Source organism: Telopea speciosissima, chromosome 7 (assembly GCF_018873765.1).
Source record: "Telopea speciosissima isolate NSW1024214 ecotype Mountain lineage chromosome 7, Tspe_v1, whole genome shotgun sequence".
Classification (NCBI taxonomy): Eukaryota; Viridiplantae; Streptophyta; class Magnoliopsida; order Proteales; family Proteaceae; genus Telopea; species Telopea speciosissima.
In genome coordinates this window covers 2,476,865-2,497,455 of record NC_057922.1, presented here as the reverse complement: position 1 = coordinate 2,497,455, position 20,591 = coordinate 2,476,865, and the positions used below count along the sequence as shown (strand labels likewise).

Genomic DNA, 20,591 nt, shown 5'->3' with positions numbered 1-20,591 from the left:
CACAGCTAAATCTATGGACTACAGATACCAAAAGGAAAAGAAAAGTTTTAGTGAAAAGATTCCTAAAAGATACCCAAAGCATAGAAGTTCTGTAGTTAAGCAATAGCAGCAGCCAAGCTGAAAGAAAGCTAAAAAACAGAAACTATAAGAATCCCTGACAAACCAGTAGTACCATACACTATAAAAATTAGCAACTGATAAGTGCAACAAATCTTGTCATGAAAATTGAAATAATTATTAGCAGTTATCTATTTGGAAAAAAAAACAGCCTAAATGGCTGAATCTTGTAATGTGTTGTAACTATCATTGATCATCTCCAAAACAAGTTCTGGAATATCCAAAGTGGGAATTGAACTGCAAAGTCAGCTTCCTGAGTACATATTGTCATTTTTCCCTCGAAGAGAACAACTTGTTGTTGAGCAGATCCCTGCCTTCTCATGCTTCCCAGCCTCTTGTCTACTTATTTCCCGATTTTTAATATTTGGTGAAGGATGGTACCTTAAAGTGACTAAAAATTTAGGGAACTCTGTCAAAACAGAAATGAGATTTATTCAGATCCCTGCTTTCTCATGCTTCCCAGCCTCTTGTCCCCTTATTTCCCGATTTTTAATATTCGGTGAAGGATGGTACCTCAAAGTAACTAAAACTTAAGGAAACGCTGTCAAACAGAAAGGGTTTGAATAAAACTGTGCACTTGGAGCTTGATGAAGGGAATTCTGTTTATGTAAGCAATCATATGAGGTATGTTTCAATTCCTTGACAATAGCAAAGAAATAGCAGGAGACCCTTTGAGTATGCTCATTGTGAATTCCCTCCCCCCCCCCCCCCCATTTAAGTATTTCAAAATATGGGCAAAATGAGAGGAACCCTTTAGATACTAAGAATCACATGCCTACCGGACCTGGTCTATAGCTCCAGCAGCAAGGTGAGAATGAGAATAAGAGGTTTGATACCCACTGTTAATGTGACTATACACAAACAGCTAGAAAGTAATGCAAGGCATGCACTATGACCTCTTTTACCCATACCATTGTAAATTTCACTGATGAATGCCACACCAAAAGTTTCCAACTTTGAAGGTAAGAAGAATAATGCCATCACTGCTCAGTGGAAAGTAAAAGAGATGAGTTATAGTAATTCACTTCTGGGGCCCCAAAACCTCCAAAAGAGATCAAATTTTACCTCAAAGGAAGACCAGAAGAACAAATCAAGAAACTATTTTATTGCACCTCTAAAGCAGCCACAGAGCATCCTCAACTATACAAAATGTGTAATCCACATTATACTTAGGGCAATTCTTTATTAGGAAAAACAACAAAAAGAGAGAATCTAAGACATATAAAGGGAAAAAGAAAAAGGGGGGGTGAAAACTGAAATGTTCGAGAGAGAGGAGGGGGGGGAAGGAAGTTGAAACTTGAACCTTCAAATTTCCTGGGGTTTCTTTGACTTCTGAGAGCCAAGGGATTTGGCAATGGCTTCGATGATGCGGCTTTGGGATTCGAGAATCATCTCTGTCCTCTTGGTCTCCATCTCCATTCTATACCTCTCCGTCTCCTTCATCATCTCCATCTTCATATTCTCTATCCGAACAAACCCTTCCCCAAATGCTCTAACCACCGAAGCCAATTCCGATATCGGATCAACTCCCTGTTCCTCCACCTCATCCGTCTCGAACGACTTTCTCTTGCGAAACATCGGATTCCTCAAAAACCTAGAAACCCCAGGAGGCCCTCCTACTCCAATTCCCCCACCACCACCAACACTCCATTGCGCAGGAGGATACCGTGAGGCCATTGGTGGTCTGCGAAGAATGTGATTGATGCTTCGAGATTTATTCGTGTCGTCATCATCGTCCTCATCGTCGTCTTCACTGTCATCGTCTCTGTTGTGATGCAGATGATCAACGGAAGAGGAGATGGGACGCGCAGCGATGGGGAAAGGCCCGCGTTCCATGCGATCCATATGGTTGAAGAAAGGCCAAAGGGAGGGAGACGAGCGCTGTTTCTCTGAGCGGTAGCGTTTGCGAAGCTTCTCCATCTTGTGGCGGCACTGAGTAGCGGTCTTGGAGGGCTCATCGTAGCCGCACCGAACAGCGACAGAGATGGAGACTTCTTCCCATTGGCTGGCTTTGAGTTGGCCTCGCTTCAGAGAGTACCATTTCTCCTGGTAGGCTTCGATTAGGTGTACAGTCTCCATGTGAGACCATGGCAGAGGAGCAGTTTTCTTATGTGGAGAAGCAGAGGGCGGTGAGGGTTGAGGGGGGTCATGTGTAGAGGGTTCGAGCTCCGGTGGTGGTGGTGCTCCATCGGGAGCAGATGAGGAAACGGCAGACATGGAATTGTATTAAGACGGGCTCTGTGTGAGTAATACAATTAGGGTTTGTACAGGGTGAGCTCTAATGGTTGACATTGGGTATTGGAGGTTGATGGGGCGGCGGAGGAGGCGGTGGTGGTGGTGGAGGTGGGTGGTGGTGTCACAAAAAGAAAGAAGAGATTACGTACATGGGCAAATCTAAAGTGCGCCGGTTGGTAGGGTGAACACTCAACATGTCTCGCGAGTCAACTCGCGATGGACTCCGGTTCAAATTATTTACCTCCACCTGTCAAGCCGGTTAATCAGCAATAATTCACCCAAATACCGCCACGAGGAGGGGTGTCAACCGGTCAACATTGGTTTGGTCCTACAATAGGTACAACATAATTGAGCTAGGACCAAAACCAAACCGATTAGCTAATTAGTCCCAACTCTAAACCACCTGGACTGAAACTGAAACATGCCACTCTTTTGGCGGCATGAATGGATATATGCCAGATACCTGTAAATGTGATCTCATTGGACCCTTCATTGCCCTATTTCTTGCTCTCGGAGCTTCAAATATATCCTGGAATTTGATGGGATTAGGATAACTTAGGGCGGGGTTGAGAGGGGTGTCACTTTTCAGCCCGAACCAAGCTCTTTTCGATTTGGGGTTTTATAAAACTGGACCGACCGACCAATGTCAGAACCAAACCAAACCTTAAAACCGATAAAAACAAAATATGCTAAGAAAAATCTAAACAGCTTAAAAACATAAGAGACCATTAAGCCAACCTGATAAAAGAACGAACCGAACCAGATCGAAACTGAAATTGAACTTTGAATTAACAGTTTTGTTTCAGTTTGGCCTATTAATAGACCAGACTGAACCAGCCGATTGACATCCCTAAGGTTGACCCTTCGATGGATAATCTTCAAATGGAAGCCCAACGGACCAACCCACCAGCCCATGATATGGCTGGTGACATAAAACTACCCTTCCAGAAGTTCTAATATCAGATGGATTTTCCTTGCATATTTTTCATTTTAAGGGGCCACAAAACCACATTAGGCCTGCCTTATTTTTTTGGGATTGGACTCTGATTCATAGCCCATGGGTTGTGCTAGGGTTGAGAAATTCACTTGAAGAGGTCAGGCTAGACTGGTTTTATTTTCCCCCATGAAAAGGCTAGGTTGGGTTAGAGTTAAAGCATTGGGCTCAGTCCGGCCCAGTTAGAGCCGAGACTTACACATACTAGTATTATACATAGAGATTGATTATTAAGAATTGAGATTCAGTATTTGATGGGAAGTAGTTTTCTGTTCGGGAGTGTGGCTTACGCCAGCACTCCCATGAGTCTATCTCGTACAGATATGCGTGGTTAGGGTTTTGTAATTTCTTCTTCGGAATAGTAGATTCTCTAGTTTATCATTCAACTGTGGAAGTAGCCCATCTTGGATGAACTAAGTTAATCTTTGTTGATTCTCTTTCGTTTTTCTTTTCTAAGTCATTGATCTGATTGTTAATTCTTAACATATATATCGTAGATGAGATCTGTTTGGATTCTAAACCCACAAATTTGGCTCTCTTCTAGTCGTGGCGAGAGCTGGAGGGTCCAGCCCAACAAAAATTGGGGGGTATGGTCATTTGACTCATTTCACAAGGGGGGCCACTTGGGTCCCACCTGTGAAATGACCTAAACCCCTCTTTTTTTGCTCGGCTGGACCCTCTACCTCCCGCCACGACTGGTGGAGAGCCAAATTGTAAACCCACTAGGGAAACAAGTTGTTACCAAAATAGTTAACTAAAAAGTTGTAGCCTTTTAATTGTCGCTTGTCTTATTGGTAGAAGTTATTTATTGTATGGGTGAAAAAGGGTTTTTAAAAATAATTTTAAGTTATTTAAATTCAATATTTAATCCCCTTTTTTTTTTTTTGTGAAATAACAAAATTTATCATTATTCGGGAAAAAATGTATATTCTAAAAAAAAAGGGCAAAAAAGTAAGGTTACAATCTTGTTGTAACCAACATTGGTTACAATAAGAATTTCCCTTTAAGAAATATATATAATTACTGAAATTGAGTTCCATGTTCAACTATATAGGATACGCTAACGCCACTTGTGTCTATCTCTCTCCTCCCATAATCTGGGATAGATATGTTGTTTCATAGGAGGGAGGAGAGAGGCAGATCGAGAGACGCTAGCATACGCTACGTAGCTTGGCACCATTCTTTCACCATAATTACTTAACAACACATATCTTCAATCGGGGTCTGTCCTTGCTCTAGTGTAGAGGTGTCAAAATTGGGTCCGAATCGGGCAAACCGATCTGAATCAAAATGGTCCGGACCAAATCGAACTAATGTCTTATTGGGTAGGTTTCAAATTGGGGTATTACAACCCCGAAAACCGAATTGAACCACATTGGAAATCGAAAGAACCCTACACCAAAATCGAAACCAGCTCAAAACCCAGACCGAAACTGAAACCAAATTGATGTATCCCGATAAGAAACCGATAACAACCTGAAACTCATTTTAAAAAAATTCAATAGTTTTTGTGTTAATATGTATGTTAAACCAAACCCAAATCGAATCGAAACCAAAGACGACCCATTAACAAAATGACACAAGAAACAATGCAAACCCGAAACAAACCAAACTTTATTATTGGTTTGGTTTCGGATCACAACAAAAATGACTCAACCCAAATCGAAACCAGCCCAAACTGACCGATTGACGCCCCTACTCTGGTGGTAAGATCTCTTGTTGTTGATAGTCAAGGGAAGGGTTATGTACTAAGATTTGAGGAAATTATATTTGTACCCAAAAAAAAAAGGTGTTAGAAACGTGGATTTTGAATCATATAGATATGAAGGGAAAGAGAGCACTACCTACGCCTTTGTGCCCAGATACAAGGGTGGGCAAAATGATCACCACGCCCTTGAGAAATTCTACCTTTCCATGGGTGCGCAATGATCATTTCGCCTACTCCTGCGCCTAGCCGTAGGGGCAACGTAGTGCACCACACGCAACTAGATAACGTTCTTTCTCCCATATATAAAAAATGGGGAGGGACAAGCACAAGCCCCACAACCCGAGTGTATAGTAAGCTAGTGAGCAACACCAATGAGGACATGAAACAGGGCATCATATAGGAGTTGCAGAGTCATTTCAAGAGGACAAGAGAAGGAGATAGATATAACAGGCGTATATAGGTGGTGTGCCTAACCTTTTCTCTTTTAATAAATGGGGAGATTAGTTAGTTACTATGTCAAAGGAGTAAAGGATAAGGATGTAAACGGATCGAAATCAGTTTCGGATAGTGGCATTATCATATTCATATCTGATTATATTTGGACGGATTCGGATGATATCCTATTCATTGACATCTTTACCGTTGTTGATGAGGGTTAGGGGTGAGACTTGAGAGTTCAACAACTACCTTTTTTTCTACTATTCTTAGTCTTTGATTTTCTTACATTTTCTACTTTTGACTTTATCTTGTATTTATTTTAATATATATGTGATTCCATGTATCACAATGCATAAAACAATATATATAAATCAATAGAAAATCTAGAAAAAGAATCACATTATCTTAACTTATAAAATTATAAAAATATAAAAAAGACTTAATCAGATAGACGGACACAAAGATTTATTTCAGACATTTTATTACCGTCGGATTGTTAAACGAATCGGATAATAATTGTTCGGATAGGGGGATTATCACATTCATATCCGATTAGTTTTTTTACGGATTCAGATTCTCTTAAACGGATACGAACGTAAATCGAATACGAATTTTCAAATATCTGTTGACATCCTTAGTAAAGGAATATGCTAGAGACAGAGAATTTTAAAATAAGGATCGGTATCTGAATGAAATCCAATCGATTCCAACATTATTTCGTTCTCGATTGGTTGGAATGGGTTAGAACTTAGATTTCAGGTGAACATTATAAACCTTATATATATTGCTTGTTCATAGTCGGTTGATTTGCCTAATATGATTTTAATTTTTAAATCGAAAAGAGATTAAAATAAGAAATCAGCATCTTAATCGGATCCAGTGGATTCCAATCCAATTCTCTTTTAGATTGGTCAAAATGACTAGATGTCGGATAAACCCTATAGTTCTGTTTGGTTGCATGGAAAATTAAAGGGAAGGAAAATGAAAATTTTAAACTTGAATAGAAAACTTTTGTAATCATTATATTACTTACTCCAAATCATTCCATATTTGTTTATTAAATTTCACTTTAATTTGCATCCAATTCCCTTTGGTTTAAAAAGTAAAATAAAAATTACATGTAAAATGTATCATTATTAAATATGATATGAAATTTTAGCAGTTTATACAATCCCATAGCGTAATTATTACAAAATTTCTTTTTAGAGGTAGGAAAATTTTCACTTCCCTTCCCTTTTATTCCCCTTGCAACCAAACATAGCCATAGGGATTGTTCACTCAGATTCAATTGTTTTGAATTCGATTCAATTTTTAAGAGAGAGAGAGAGAGAAGACTTTAGGGTTTGGTTCGTAATTTTGGATCAGATTAGCCAATATCGGTTGGATTGGATCGGTATCAGTCGAGGCCGATCCCGAGATTAGACCGATACAGCAAGATTTGACTGAATCATTTCCTGGATCAGCCAATTCAGTTGCATCAGCTGATCTGATTTAATATTTTTGGATCTTTTTTGTTTTTGGTAACAACCTTGGATCTAATTTATCCTCCAATATCTAATGGGTTTCAAATTGAATATTGTAACAGAATAACATATGTTCTATAATCTTTACCAAAAAAAAAAAACCATATGTTCTATAGTACATGCTCCAACGTTCATGTGGACCGGTGGTGATTAAAAGATCCCGAAGGTTGAGACCGATCACTCAAAAAAACATTTTTTATTTACTCAAATAAAAAACATATGCTTATGGGTTTTTTTCATGGTTCGTAATCTTGGATTGGATCGGCCACTAACGGTTGGATCGGATCAGTATCAGTCGAGGCCGGTCTCAAGATTAGACCGATACAACAAGGATTGACTGGATTGTTCTTTGGATTGGCCAACTTGGTTGGATCGGCCGATATGATCCTTGACCGATCTGACTGAATATTTTTTGTTTTTTCAAAGTTTTTAAGTTTTTTCTATTTATTTTTTATATTATCTCGACCAATATTGACCGATACCAACTGATATTGATCGATTTGATCCGATCCGATCCTGAGATCTAAACACCCACCAACTTTGGTTGATACATGACCCGATTCATAAAAAAACGATTTTGGGAGGTTTTTTGACCGTTTTGTACCGATCCGATCCTGATCCTGAAAGGTTTTGACAATGACTGATACAGAGTCCGATACCTGGATTTTGAACCTTGGTTCTTTTCCTTTGATTTTCACACATGTAGCATGTGTATATAATTAAATGGTGAAAGATTTTATACACAATTAGTGGACCTATTGTTCATGGTCTGAGATACCCTTCTTCAACTTAATTCAAATGTGGGTGAAACGAAACTAAATCTTAAAATTTTAAGTCTTTTATTATTTTTTTTTATTTGAATTATTATTATTATCATAAAGGTCTATGGATAGAGAGAACATAGTCTAGATTAGTCACATTTCAAATTTCAAAATAATTCAATCAAATACCCCCTTTTTTATATTTGCATGCATCTCATGTAGTTCATTCATGTGATGATTCAACAAGCCATTAAAGCTTCATTGTGAACAATTGCTTGCTCAGTTGGTCGGTGACTTGCCAATAGAGTGCATGCCCCCAGGAGGTCACATGATCGATTCTCCTATTTCACATTTGTGTCATAAGGCCCATCTTATAGCTGTAGTTAAAGTCTCATTGGGCAATTAGATAGGTTAGATCAAAAAATAAAATAACAATCCTCTTGGAGCCCCCCCTCCCCCTCTATTTTTTTTTAGGAACTGTCAAGCTAAATTGTGACACAATCCAGATGTGAGGAACCTCTAAAGGAGGGTTAGGACATTTCCGAAGGATTAAATCTAATATCGCAGCAGAATGATTTGGATCTCAATCTCTTGCATTCAAATTTACAAAACAAAAACTATTGATCAAAGGGAAAGAAATAGGGTTACCTTAGGACCGCAATTGAAGTTCTCCCTCCCCTTGCTATGTATTAAATAGAAAAATCTTGAATAAGATTTCTTAGTTTGACAAGGAAGGAGTTTCCTTATTTGTGTGTGTTTTTTGGGATGTGCATAAAGAGAGCGTAGAGGTAGAATTTAAAAGGATTATTGATCTAATTAAAAGATATAAACAATAATTAATTAAATAACTAACATGTTTACTTTTTCCCATTTAATAAGTGAAGTATAATTAAACTCTACAAATTACAAACGATCATCCATTACACAATGTCACATAATGAATTATAGGACATGTAAAGTAATACTGTCTAGGCCAAGTACTCATTGTACAAGTTTGTATTGAGACTTTGAATAGGATGTATAATCTTCTTATCCCTACTCGAGAAATGGTTTTAGGAAGAAAAAAACTAAGGACAACCTTATAAGCTTCTGAATGAACTATATGTAACGCACAAAAATGGTATATTATAAATCTACTAGAAAATAATTCGAGTTCGATGAGCACAATTCCAATAATATCACCTGTGACCATTTGGGGAAACCCATTTCCATAATCTCTGAACCTGCTGAATTTTCTATCATCTTACTTACAGCAGTGCACTTTCATGTATGTTCCTAGAATAAGTAAGCGTGTTGTCCTTTCGATTATGTGTGGGATTGCTTGACCCGTTTCCACTCCATGGATTTAGAACTCTTGTAACTTTGATTTCATGGTCCCTCATAAACAAAAAATGCACCAATACTAATGACATTCAAGTCTTCAAACTCTTGGTGGGAATGGATGATTTAGATTGATTTTGATTTTATGATAATAAGATAGAGACATTAACCAAATTAAGAGGCTTTAGACAAGAGAACTGTAACTGGAGGAGTCGGGGCAAATTTGACCACTGCAATATTGTAAAGCATTTTTTTAACTCCTTATCGCAAGAGAAGAAAATAAAGGCAGGGGCCGGGGAGGGGGTGGGGGAGAAAGAATATGCAAAGGCAGATCCGGATGTGTAAACCAACACGTGTCGGTATTTGTTTTGAAACTAAAACGTGTCAGTATTTTAGGAGGTCATTGGTCACTGGATGGTTTGGTCGGGGTAGGGGAAATAGAGAAGAGAGGGTTCTTTGATATTTTGAGGTGGAGGTTGGTAGGTGGGTGACTTGGACCCTTCACGCGTGTGTGTTGAGAGAAAGAGAGAGAGAGAGGATAGAAATCTAACTGCATCTGGACGTCGATGAGACTTTTGACGGGAGGAGTGATGATGTCTAATCTTATTTTGTAGGTAAGTGAAGTGAAGTAGGGTTTCCCAACAAGTCAGTCATCTTAAGGGGTCAGTAGGGTTATTTCTATAATTTTGTTAGAATGTTAGTTGAACACGTGGACTTCAGGGTTTGGCTCCGGCTGCAGTAGGAGAAAGCGCTCCACCATTCGGCTCGATCGGCTTGGCTTAGGTAAATAAGAATGATTAGGCTTATTTTTTTGGTAAGCAATGATTAGGCTTACTAACCCTACACAACTTCAAAACAATGGTTTTAAAACTCTTGTTTTAATTATTGTCTCTGTTTTTGGTCCGGTTTGGAATCAGTTTTTTATCAGTTTTTTTTTTTTTTTTTTTTTTTGGTATTTATGAAAGTATAATCACACAAACCACACGTCAATCTCAAAAGGTTACTCGAAATTTTTTATTTATTTTTATCAATTTGATGTAAGGTTCTAGTGAACATTGCCACTTGGTAGAAAAAATTTCAAAACTTAACACCCCCCGCGGAAATGAATAAAAAATTGGAAAATATTAAATAAATGGACAAAGGATCTCTACTTGGTCACATGGTCTCTAACAAACGTTTGGGCCAATGGGAGAGCACCCATGAGTATCTACCCAGGGACAGAGGCATTATTTCATGGTGCCCTGAGAGAGGACGTAGGAAACACCAACAAATAGAGATCTTTTTCCCTAAATTAATAATACAAAAATATCAAGTACATAGAAACCATGAGAGAAACTTTCAACACACACATAATGAAAAACGACGAAATTGTTTGAGTATTGTATGACTTGTAAACATTGTCATATTAGCCGAGTATTGTAAACCTTGTAAACCTTGTCATACATAAACGTCCCTGACGCCCTCCTGTCTTTTGTTTTCTACATAATCCTTTCGTTTAGGGTTGTTGGCAATGACAAAGTGTTTTTTTTTTTAATGAAAGTATGACAAAGTGTTAGTGATAGTGTTTCACTAATGTCACAAAGAGGTGGTAGTTTTTAGTTCAAAGTCTTCAAAACAGCACTCTCTCTGTACAATAGTATTAAGTTCGAGAGGTAAAGAAAGTATGGTCCCTGGCCAAGCCTCTCCTTTGGGTTGAGGGACAAACAAAACACACACTCACTCACTCACTCTCTCTCTCTCTCTCTCTCTCTAAATTAATAGGGAAAATCGGTTTGAAGGAAATAAGGCTGACAATGAGGTGGGTTAGAGTAATGAAAACATTTAGAGAATGTAAGAAAGACCTCCACGTAGCCTTTATTTACGTAGAAAAAGCTTACGATAGATTTCTTAGATAGCTGATTTAGCAAGTGTTAGAGAAGAAAAGTGTAGCAAATAAATATATAGACATGATTAAATATATGTATAATAATATAGCGATTAATATGAGAATTGTTGGGGATAGGATAGTGAATTTTCAATTACAATTATTAGATTACATCAAGGATCATCTCTAAACCCGTATTTGTTTGCTCTAATCATAAAAGAGTTGACTATAAACATTCAAGATCAGATCTTAGGTTTATGTTTTTTGTTGATAATATTGTTTGATGGATGAAACAAAAAACTAGGATAAATGCAAAGTTAGATTTATAAAGATCAATCCTAGAGTCAAAAAGATTTTAAGATAAGTAGAACAAAGTGTACCTTTAGTAACAATAGAATTGAAAGTGGGGTGGTGAAAATTGAGGATAGGAAGATAACATGAAGTGAAAATTTAGGTACTCAAGTTTAGTCATAAATAAAGAAAAAGAAAAGAAAAGAAAAGATGATGTTGTACAAAGAATTAGAATAGGGTAATTCGAATATTATGCAGAAAAACATACATAGCTTAAGACTAGTAACAAATATGACTTTGAATAAAATTGACTAGAGAAAATGATTCATATAGTTGACCCCGTTTAGTTAGAATAAAACTAAGTTGCAATGAATTGAGAAGAGGTGAGTTAGAATGGACATCTTTTACTATTCTATTGTTAGTGGATGGGGTATGGTATGACCCATATTAGATTAGAGTTGATTATGGTATTTAAGAACCCTAGATTACCTGCCCTGCATTGTTTCAACCTACGAGAGTACACATCCTCATTACCTTGTAAATTTAAGAGGTTCCATGCATGCTTTGTGGGGTTGGCAGCTATAATTTTGTAATGTTTTAAGATTGTTGGGTATGGTTTTAATGATACTAGTACCAAACTTTAGCTGTTGCCAATCCTAGGAGTAAACACATCATATGGCCAAAATGAACATTTGATGGTGTATCCAATTTGTCATGTTTCAACTCAATACCAAAATATAGAAAACTATAAAAATAATTTTAAATTTCATTTATAATAAAATTGAAATTATTGTAATTTTATGATATTTTAAAATCATTATAATTTTTTTTGTGTGCTTGTTTTAAGCTAAAATTAAACTTTTGAAATAAGTGTGAGGTTCTCTATCATATGATACAAACCTCATCTGCCCGTATCTATTGTATGGTAAAGGAGCATGAAATGTGGGGATCGAGTTTTCCTTAAATCCCGGTGAAGGGAATCTCTTGATCGCAATTTTTGGATTCACGAGAGAGGATATCCAGTAACAGAGGTGGAAGGGGTATCTTTTAAGACCCTAAGATGATGTATGAACCCTTCCCACTGGGTGAAAGAAAAACTTTCTCCATGATGAAGAGTCTGATAGATTTTTCCCAATGACGATTTGTAGGTTTGTTTAATTATCGGGTCGATCATTGATGGGAATCAATAAATACATGGACTGAAATGACTTGCTACTTATTCTTGAGACGGGCCAGACCAACCTATTGTGGAAGTGGACTAGGATTTGAGGAGTATTATAAATACTATTGATGAGGGTCCCAGCAGTTACTATTCTCTTTTCTCTTTTCTCCACAAGAAAGAGAGATTGATGAGAATCTAGGAGACTGAAAAAGATCACCATCGCGGCTATGCAAATTTGATCATAGATTTGTAATTGTTCTTCGTCAACATACATAGTAAAGGATACACATCTCTTTCCTTTCTCTTTTGATCACCCCACTGTATTCTAGAGATTCAGAGTTTTGTTTGAGATTTATACAGAATTTTGTTTCAAGGTTTTGATTGAAACATTGAATTCTAACAGAGTCAACAAACCTTGTTATGCTAGTTATATTTTTCGTTTTTTATTTGGTAACTCATTTGAGCCTTCTCTTTTGCTTTTATCTACAGGGTGCATGTAGATGCATTGCAATCACTAGTTACAACCACTTCTTTTTCGCCCCACAAACATATCCAACTCAATCCAATATATCTCTACCTCTGTGAAAACCTTGGACTCTTTAGAATGTACATTCCATGCTACAGTAAAAAATAAAAATAAAAATAAAAATAAATAAAATAAATAAATTTAAGCCAAGCAGCAGATGACCCTTTTGCCTGCACAACAATGATCTCCATTTCTTTTTTCTATTTTGAAGGAATATTCCTAAATTCGTGGCTAATGATTCACCCAAAATCTAAGGGTTTTTATTACTTTATTCTGCTAATGGAAGGTCCAAAATACATTTTCCTTATTTTTTAATGCCCACCTTATGATAATGATGGTATGAGTGAAGCTTACAAAAAGAAGATTTTTTTTTTTTTTAAAGTACGACTGAGTTTTCCTTCATCCATGGTGAACGAAAAGAGAAATTCTTCTGCCACAAATTATCCCACTAACAAGATATCTCGAAACTTTACTAACTAGTAGGGGAAGCATTTTATGATGAGACTCTTAGAGGAATCCATGTATAATATCAAATCACTTTGAATGAAGAGATTCTTTTTTCAGTTGGGTAATTTAGACTTTTGGTTTTTCACCTTTTATTCTTTAAATGACTCAGCTCATCTGACCAATCTCTCAATGAGTTTGAAGGAACTTGATGACGATCGGACGGATCAATTGTTGCCAATCCCGATTCACTTGGGTGGACCCGGTCTAAATGATCCCAAGTTTTCAACTCACCAATGAACCATGTTTTTGTTGTGTTCGTGGAGTGGATTGATAGAGAGAGAATCACACATTGATTCAACTCACCAATAAGGTTTTAGTTCATAATATCACCACTGACATCGAGTCAATTCTAATACAAAAAATCATTTTTTAACCATATCAACCAATACGTATTGATGTTGTATCGATATTGATCGTTGATAGCGATATGTATCGACTAATATGATCAATACATACAGCTACCCAAATCTAGGGATATCAATGGGTTGGACCCAATTGATTTCAATTGAACCTAATCAATCCCCATTAATTTAAGGCTTTCCATATAATCGGATATCATAGGCTAAGGCATAGACATGTTTCTATTTTTTTTTTGGTAATAGGCACGTATCTATTCGATCAATCGATTATCGTTAATCGAGATTTAAACAGTTAATTGACTAATTGGGCTGGGCTATAAAATATCTTTCAACAACTATAATCAGGCAATAATCACGATAAATGGGCTAAAACTAGCTGATCAGACTATAAACTATCGAGTAATGGTCTACCACAAATTTTGATTGACCGGAGCTCAAGGCTTAACCAGTCAGTTAAGGTCGGAACCTACCAAGTCATCCCGAGCCTCTCTAAGTATCTGGTCTCTATTGTACAAAATGGTGAGCAACCCGGCGGAAAATAAGTGGCAATTTACTGGTTGATTTAAGGGAACAAAAAAAAAGTTCGGCTCTAAGCCGCCGCCGCCGTTTGCGCTACTAGTAGTAGTAGTAGGTGAGAGAGAGACGATGTGGGAATAGTCTGAACGTCAGAGATGGAAGTTGAGAAGAGAAGCTTAAGTGGGCATTGTTTTACTTTTTTTGGTTTTTTCCTTTTTTAGATTTATATAGTTTTTAAATATAATATTTATGAATTTCCTATATTACCCCTAAATCTGGTCAGTCCCCAGAAGAAGCGATCGAAAGATCTCTTAACCCCAACTACCCCCGCCATCACCCTTTTCCAAGCACCGCTCCACCAACCCAACCCAACCCAACCCCTTCTGCTACTGTGACTTCTGTCATTCTCTTCTCCTTCAAACGTTTATATAACCCTTCCCATTTCTCCACTCTCTTCTTCAGGGCCTCTTTCTCAATTGAGCACTAGAGTCCCTTTCTCTCTTCTTCTGATCTCCAATAGCCAAAAGCTAAGAAAAAGAAGAGAGATCTAAAGTAAAGGAAAGGTAAGTTTGGACAAAGAACAACAATGGCTCTCGCAAGCAGCCCTGCTACGTCCACCAAATCCTTTCTACAAACAGAATCTCTCTTCTCTCCTTCGAAGCCCCACCAACCATCCTTCCCTCTCTTACCCACCAAACCCAAATCATCCAGATCTTTGAAATCCATCTCCGCCGTCCATGCTGCTGAGCCTGCCAAGAACCCTGTTGTTGCCGACAAGTCATCTTCCAAGAATGCCACCACGGTGATCCCCAAGACCACCACCCCTGGTAAATGGAGCGTCGATAGCTGGAAATCCAAGCCTGCAATCCAACTCCCTGAGTACCCTGACAAGCAGGAGCTCGAATCGGTGCTTCATACCATCGAATCCTTCCCTCCCATCGTCTTCGCCGGAGAAGCCAGAAATTTGGAAGAGCGTCTCGGAGAGGCCGCCATGGGAAGGGCTTTTCTTCTCCAGGGAGGGGATTGTGCCGAGAGTTTCAAGGAGTTCAACGCCAACAACATTCGTGACACTTTCCGTATCCTTCTTCAGATGGGCGTCGTTCTCATGTTCGGAGGCCAAATGCCAGTCATCAAGGTTGGTTTGTATTATACTTTCTTTCGAGATTTGAATGCTATTGCATGGCATAGTTACTGAGATGGAAGATTTTGTGCATTACTCATATAGGTCGGAAGAATGGCTGGTCAATTCGCGAAGCCCAGATCGGATCCATTCGAGGAGAAGAACGGAGTGAAGCTACCGAGCTACAGAGGTGATAACGTGAACGGTGATGCATTCGATGAGAAATCGAGAACCCCTGACCCGCAGAGGCTGATCAGGGCTTACTGCCAATCCGCAGCCACTCTGAACCTCCTCAGGGCCTTCGCCACCGGAGGTTATGCCGCCATGCAGAGAGTCACCCAGTGGAATCTCGATTTCACGGAGCACAGCGAACAGGGGGACAGGTATTCTTTTTAGAATTGTTTTTGGTGACTTTGCCACTTTGGTGGTGTTCTTCTCTCTGTTTCCTTCTTCCCTTCCTCTCAATAAACTCAATAATTGGAAATGAATATTTTTACTTTCGGTTTGGTCATTTCGTGAATTCTTCAGAAATTATCTGATTGCAAAATCAGGGAAACATCCCAATAAAGGTTGCCTTTTTTGGGTCCTTTTCATTTGGGTCAATCGGGGTTTGTGCTTTTCAAAGATGACTTTGAAGTTTGCTTTCCATCCCGACGTTCTCATTGTTTTTGGCTGGTCAAGAGAAATTTCTACCTAATTCTTCCTCTTTAGATGGATTTTTGAGGACTCGGGTGGGCTGGCGAGTTAGGTTGTTGAGTCGCCTTAAGAGCTACAGTGTGTCAAGTTGCAACTCGGCCATGTCCTTACTGTTTCAGATTGTAATTTGTTTAATTGTTTGGCTGATTCAATAGGTACCGGGAACTGGCTCATCGTGTTGATGAGGCCTTGGGATTCATGACTGCTGCTGGGCTCACTGCAGACCACCCAATCATGACGACGACCGAGTTCTGGACATCCCACGAGTGTTTGCTCCTGCCCTATGAGCAATCACTTACAAGGGAGGACTCAACCTCTGGCCTCTTCTATGATTGCTCTGCTCATATGATCTGGGTCGGTGAACGCACCAGGCAACTGGATGGTTCCCATGTCGAATTTTTGAGAGGAGTTGCTAATCCACTTGGCATCAAGGTATATCACATATATCTGATTTCACTTCTGTGTTTGATTCAATCAATTCGTGGGCAATCCCTATGTCTGATATGCTTTTGAGCTAGGTTGGTGCCAAATGTATTACAATCTATTTGTTTTATCAGCATTAGTCTATAATACACATAGTTGAGTCAATTTGTTATAGTGGCTGAACTTAATTTGTATTCATGAATTTTCTGCTCTTTGAACTTTAAATTCTCTCTCTTGGAGATGATATCTTTATTTGCATATGGGTTTATGTGAAATTATTTGGATTTTTTTCAAAAAAATTTTGGTTGACAAAGATTGAGCTGGCTGAAAGAAAAGCGATTTGATGCAGGTGAGCGATAAAATGAATCCAAATGAGCTAGTTAAGCTCATTGAAATTCTGAACCCTCAGAACAAGCCTGGGAGAATTACTATCATCACTAGGATGGGAGCCGAGAACATGAGAGTGAAGCTTCCTCATCTGATCAGAGCAGTTCGCAGGGCAGGGCAAATCGTTACCTGGGTCAGTGACCCAATGCACGGCAACACCATTAAAGCTCCTTGTGGCCTCAAAACTCGTCCCTTCGATGCCATAAGGGTATGATCTCGTTGAATATGCATTCCTTATTTGATATGATTCCTTTTCTTCCCCTTTGTTTTGATTGATGATTGCATTACTTTGGATCAAAGGAGTTTTAACTTTGATCATTATAGGGTGATAGTTGCTTAATAGGTTAGAATTAAGTTTATTTTGGGTGGCTTTCTTGATTTCAACAACCACTGCAACTTTTGGTTGAATTTTAATTCTTATAATTGTGGAAATTGGATGTGAATAATAAGTGTATGAAACCATTCTTATCCATGTCACCTAATTGAGTGGAACACCAAATCCAATTATCAGCTGTGGGAATCCCAATACCTAAATGGAAGGGTGGAAGTAGCTTGAAGGTCCTAGCTAATGGGTAGTGTTTCTTTGGTTATGGTTGGTTTTACATTCGTTTATTGTTTTAGGGAGAGGTATCATATAAGCAAAAGAGAGAAACATCCATTTCGATGGGTGTCGGAGTATTTAACTGGACTCACGGTATTAATGATGAGAGAATAGAAAGAGATATTTTAGCAACTGCATACTGCCATTCTTTTTCCCAATATCTTATTACTTGTGGAGGCAGGGTTAGGTGGGGTTCCAACCTGATGTTTGGTAGCCCATTTTCACAACTACTGATAAGTATTTACCAGTTGGGCCTTTGTTTTTTTCAACAACAGGCAGACTGTTAACTGAATCTAGAGAATTTGGGTATGCATCAAAGTCTTGATCCAAAAAATCCGTGAATGAATCATGGCATGCCTTCATTAGCTTACCCTCCAAGCTCAAATCCTATTTCACCAGTCAAATCTGGTCAATCGTTCATTGAAGCCCATTGAATGGGATGCTTCTGATTGGTTGATCAGTCACTTTCCATCCAGATGTACATTACCATTATTTACTAAACAGCTGTTGATTGTGGCTGTGTAGCATTTGAGAAGGGTTAGTTTATTGCCAAGTAAAGTATTGAGAGGAACTTCAACAAATCATATATAACTAGGTAAGGAATAGTAGTTAGGTAGGAAAAGTTTGACATAGATGTATGTGGGTGTGAGTCCTAATCAAATAAAATTATCAAAACCTGCATGCAAAGTAGGTAATCTTTGCTTCTACACTTTTTTTCTTCTCCTTTTTCTCTTCTTTTCTCAGTCAGGTTGGCAACAGACTTGGAATGTAATTAGCTATCTCTGTACTTCTTTGTTCTGAATGCAATCCAAATTTAGGAATCATATATGTTAAATGTTGTATCTGTTGGCAGGCGGAGGTACGTGCATTCTTTGATGTCCATGAGCAAGAAGGTAGCCATCCAGGAGGTGTTCATCTGGAGATGACTGGACAGAATGTGACGGAGTGCATTGGAGGATCACGGACTGTAACCTTTGATGATCTTAGCTCTCGCTACCACACCCACTGTGACCCAAGACTCAATGCATCTCAATCTCTCGAGCTTGCCTTCATCATCGCTGAACGTCTTAGAAAGAGGAGGATCGGATCAGAACCCTCTCTGGGTTCGTTAAGCATGTAGAAGAATTCTAAGGGTCTTTGTGTTTCTTGTTTTCTTAACTGGTAGCCCTTTCATTTATGCAGGGTTTCCGAGCTTAATTTTATGTACTACTATGTATGTATACTGGAACAAGTGATGATTTGGAAGTGGAGAGGAATAAATTAAAGTGTATTATGCATTGTTACTTCCTCTTACTCATCTTTTATTCCCCTTTCTTCTTATTTTGGCAGCATTGCAAACTTTTACTCAAGGTTTTAAAACAAGGAATCAGTATCTGAACTGGGTCCAGCTGATTCTGATCCGATTTGGGAATCGGTTAGATTCTACCTGAACCCTAGAAATGCAGTGGTAGTTGGCCTATTCTGCTGATTCTATTCCCCTATTTTTTGAAACTATGTACCTACTAGAATGAACAGATGATATGCTTGGAAATAAATCAAGGGATAAAGTTCTCTGCACTCGGGGCATGGGGTGTGCCCAGAGGCCCCAGACACATGGGGATGGGTGAAATGACCATCCAGCACAGCAACCTCCTGAATGACAGAAATCACTCCCCTGCCCTGCTCTGCCCTGCCCCATGTGTCCATGCTCTCCCGGGCAGAGAACATCGCCCCATCAATAAGTAGAGCGCTTGATATGGGACAGCAACTAAATGTAGAAGCTTATCAACAAACAAAATGGTGGGGGTGGGGGTCGGGGTCGGGGTCGGGGTCGGGGGGGGGGGGGGGGGGAAGAGGGGGATAGACAGAAGGAATTAGTTGGTGGCACATGACCTTCTACCTACCCACACACCACTTGACAGAAACCAAACCCCTTGAGAAAAGGTGGGTGGGGAGGAGGAGAAGGGGGAGGATGTTTTCTTGTGCCTACCCTCTTTTGACTGAAGATAGAAATACTTCGAGTACTTGTTGAAGAATTCAGTGACAGGTTAAGGATTAAGATGTAGAAATGTAGGTATACTAATCATATTGAAACCCATGATTGTTGAACAATGAATGGATGCTGCTTAGATTCTTGTCCCAAGGAAGATCGATGGGTTCTTAACCGACGGTGTACGAGAACTTTCTTCGAAGATCTTTGTTCAATTAATTGATTAATCACTAATAATAAGAATTTTTATATTAAATTAGGAGAGTCTGGATGACACCTCTATAAATAAGTCGAAAGTGGCATATCATTATATCATTATCAAAATGTATTATTATCATATATATATATATATTGAGTATACTGGTGAAATTATATTATTATCAAAAAAACCCGTTAGACTAAGGATTCAAAAGAGGTATAAAACAACGCACTAATAGATTTTAGGGAGAAAGTTCCCAATGTCGCCTGTGTGGAGAGGAATCTGTATGTCACAGTAATGGTGATCTTGAACAAGGTATCATCCACATGGAACACATATATTCAAAGCCAGAGACAGAAAATATGTCATGGAAAAGTTTTTCCCATATATTTAAATGTAGTGAGGTCATTAAGACCTGATAATTCTTTTTATAGTAGAAAATATATTCACTTAATAGAGAGGAAAGTACAAGCAAAGAGCAATGCTTACTAGCGCTACGAAAAAATGACAACACCTGAGGGCCTGAGGCTGGGACCACATCATTCAATGTAGGTCTAATTATACGGGTGAGATTCCAACTTCCAACTGTATGAGTTATCCTCAGTTTCGCGTGGTGCTTTGCATGTTCTTGATGCTTTCTTTGTTTCCATGCTGAGAACATGTTCTTTGTTGGGGAGTGAATCTTGCGTCAGTACGGGTTAATGGGAGTACATGTAGAAGCATCAACAAGAACTGAATTTCTACCTTTCATTGAGGGTGGATCAATCATTTTGTCCCATCTGTATATAGGTACAGGGGTTACACTCCAAGACAGTCTTTTTTCTCAAATTTTGAAGTCTGATTTTTTGTGTGTGTGTTTAGGTTGGGGGGTTGCA

The 20,591-nt window shown here is 38.6% G+C and overlaps 2 protein-coding genes across 2 annotated transcripts; one reads left to right on the top strand and one right to left on the bottom strand.

Annotated features, from left to right (window-relative positions):
• The first annotated feature begins 780 nt into the window (after window positions 1-780).
• Window positions 781-18,827, top strand: LOC122667678 (phospho-2-dehydro-3-deoxyheptonate aldolase 1, chloroplastic-like). The gene is made up of 6 exons (XM_043864051.1): window positions 781-792; window positions 14,809-15,456; window positions 15,547-15,824; window positions 16,293-16,569; window positions 16,910-17,155; window positions 18,402-18,827. The coding sequence occupies exons 2-6, from the start codon at window positions 14,908-14,910 to the stop codon at window positions 18,666-18,668; spliced, it is 1,617 nt and encodes a 538-aa protein (XP_043719986.1). The 5' UTR covers window positions 781-792; window positions 14,809-14,907; the 3' UTR covers window positions 18,669-18,827.
• Window positions 1,206-2,454, bottom strand: LOC122667681 (trihelix transcription factor ASIL2-like). The gene has a single exon (XM_043864055.1). The coding sequence runs from the start codon at window positions 2,332-2,334 to the stop codon at window positions 1,423-1,425; it is 912 nt and encodes a 303-aa protein (XP_043719990.1). The 5' UTR covers window positions 2,335-2,454; the 3' UTR covers window positions 1,206-1,422.
• Window positions 18,828-20,591: the final 1,764 nt, after the last annotated feature.

Bases quoted from the DNA above. Each gene is read 5' to 3' on its own strand.
- LOC122667681 (XM_043864055.1), bottom strand. From the start codon at position 2,334: ATGTCTGCCGTTTCCTCATCTGCTCCCGATGGAGCACCACCACCACCG.
- LOC122667678 (XM_043864051.1), top strand. From the start codon at position 14,908: ATGGCTCTCGCAAGCAGCCCTGCTACGTCCACCAAATCCTTTCTACAA. The intron at 15,457-15,546 runs GTTGGTTTGTAT...TTACTCATATAG, and splicing joins GCCAAATGCCAGTCATCAAG to GTCGGAAGAATGGCTGGTCA. The intron at 17,156-18,401 runs GTATGATCTCGT...ATCTGTTGGCAG, and splicing joins GTCCCTTCGATGCCATAAGG to GCGGAGGTACGTGCATTCTT.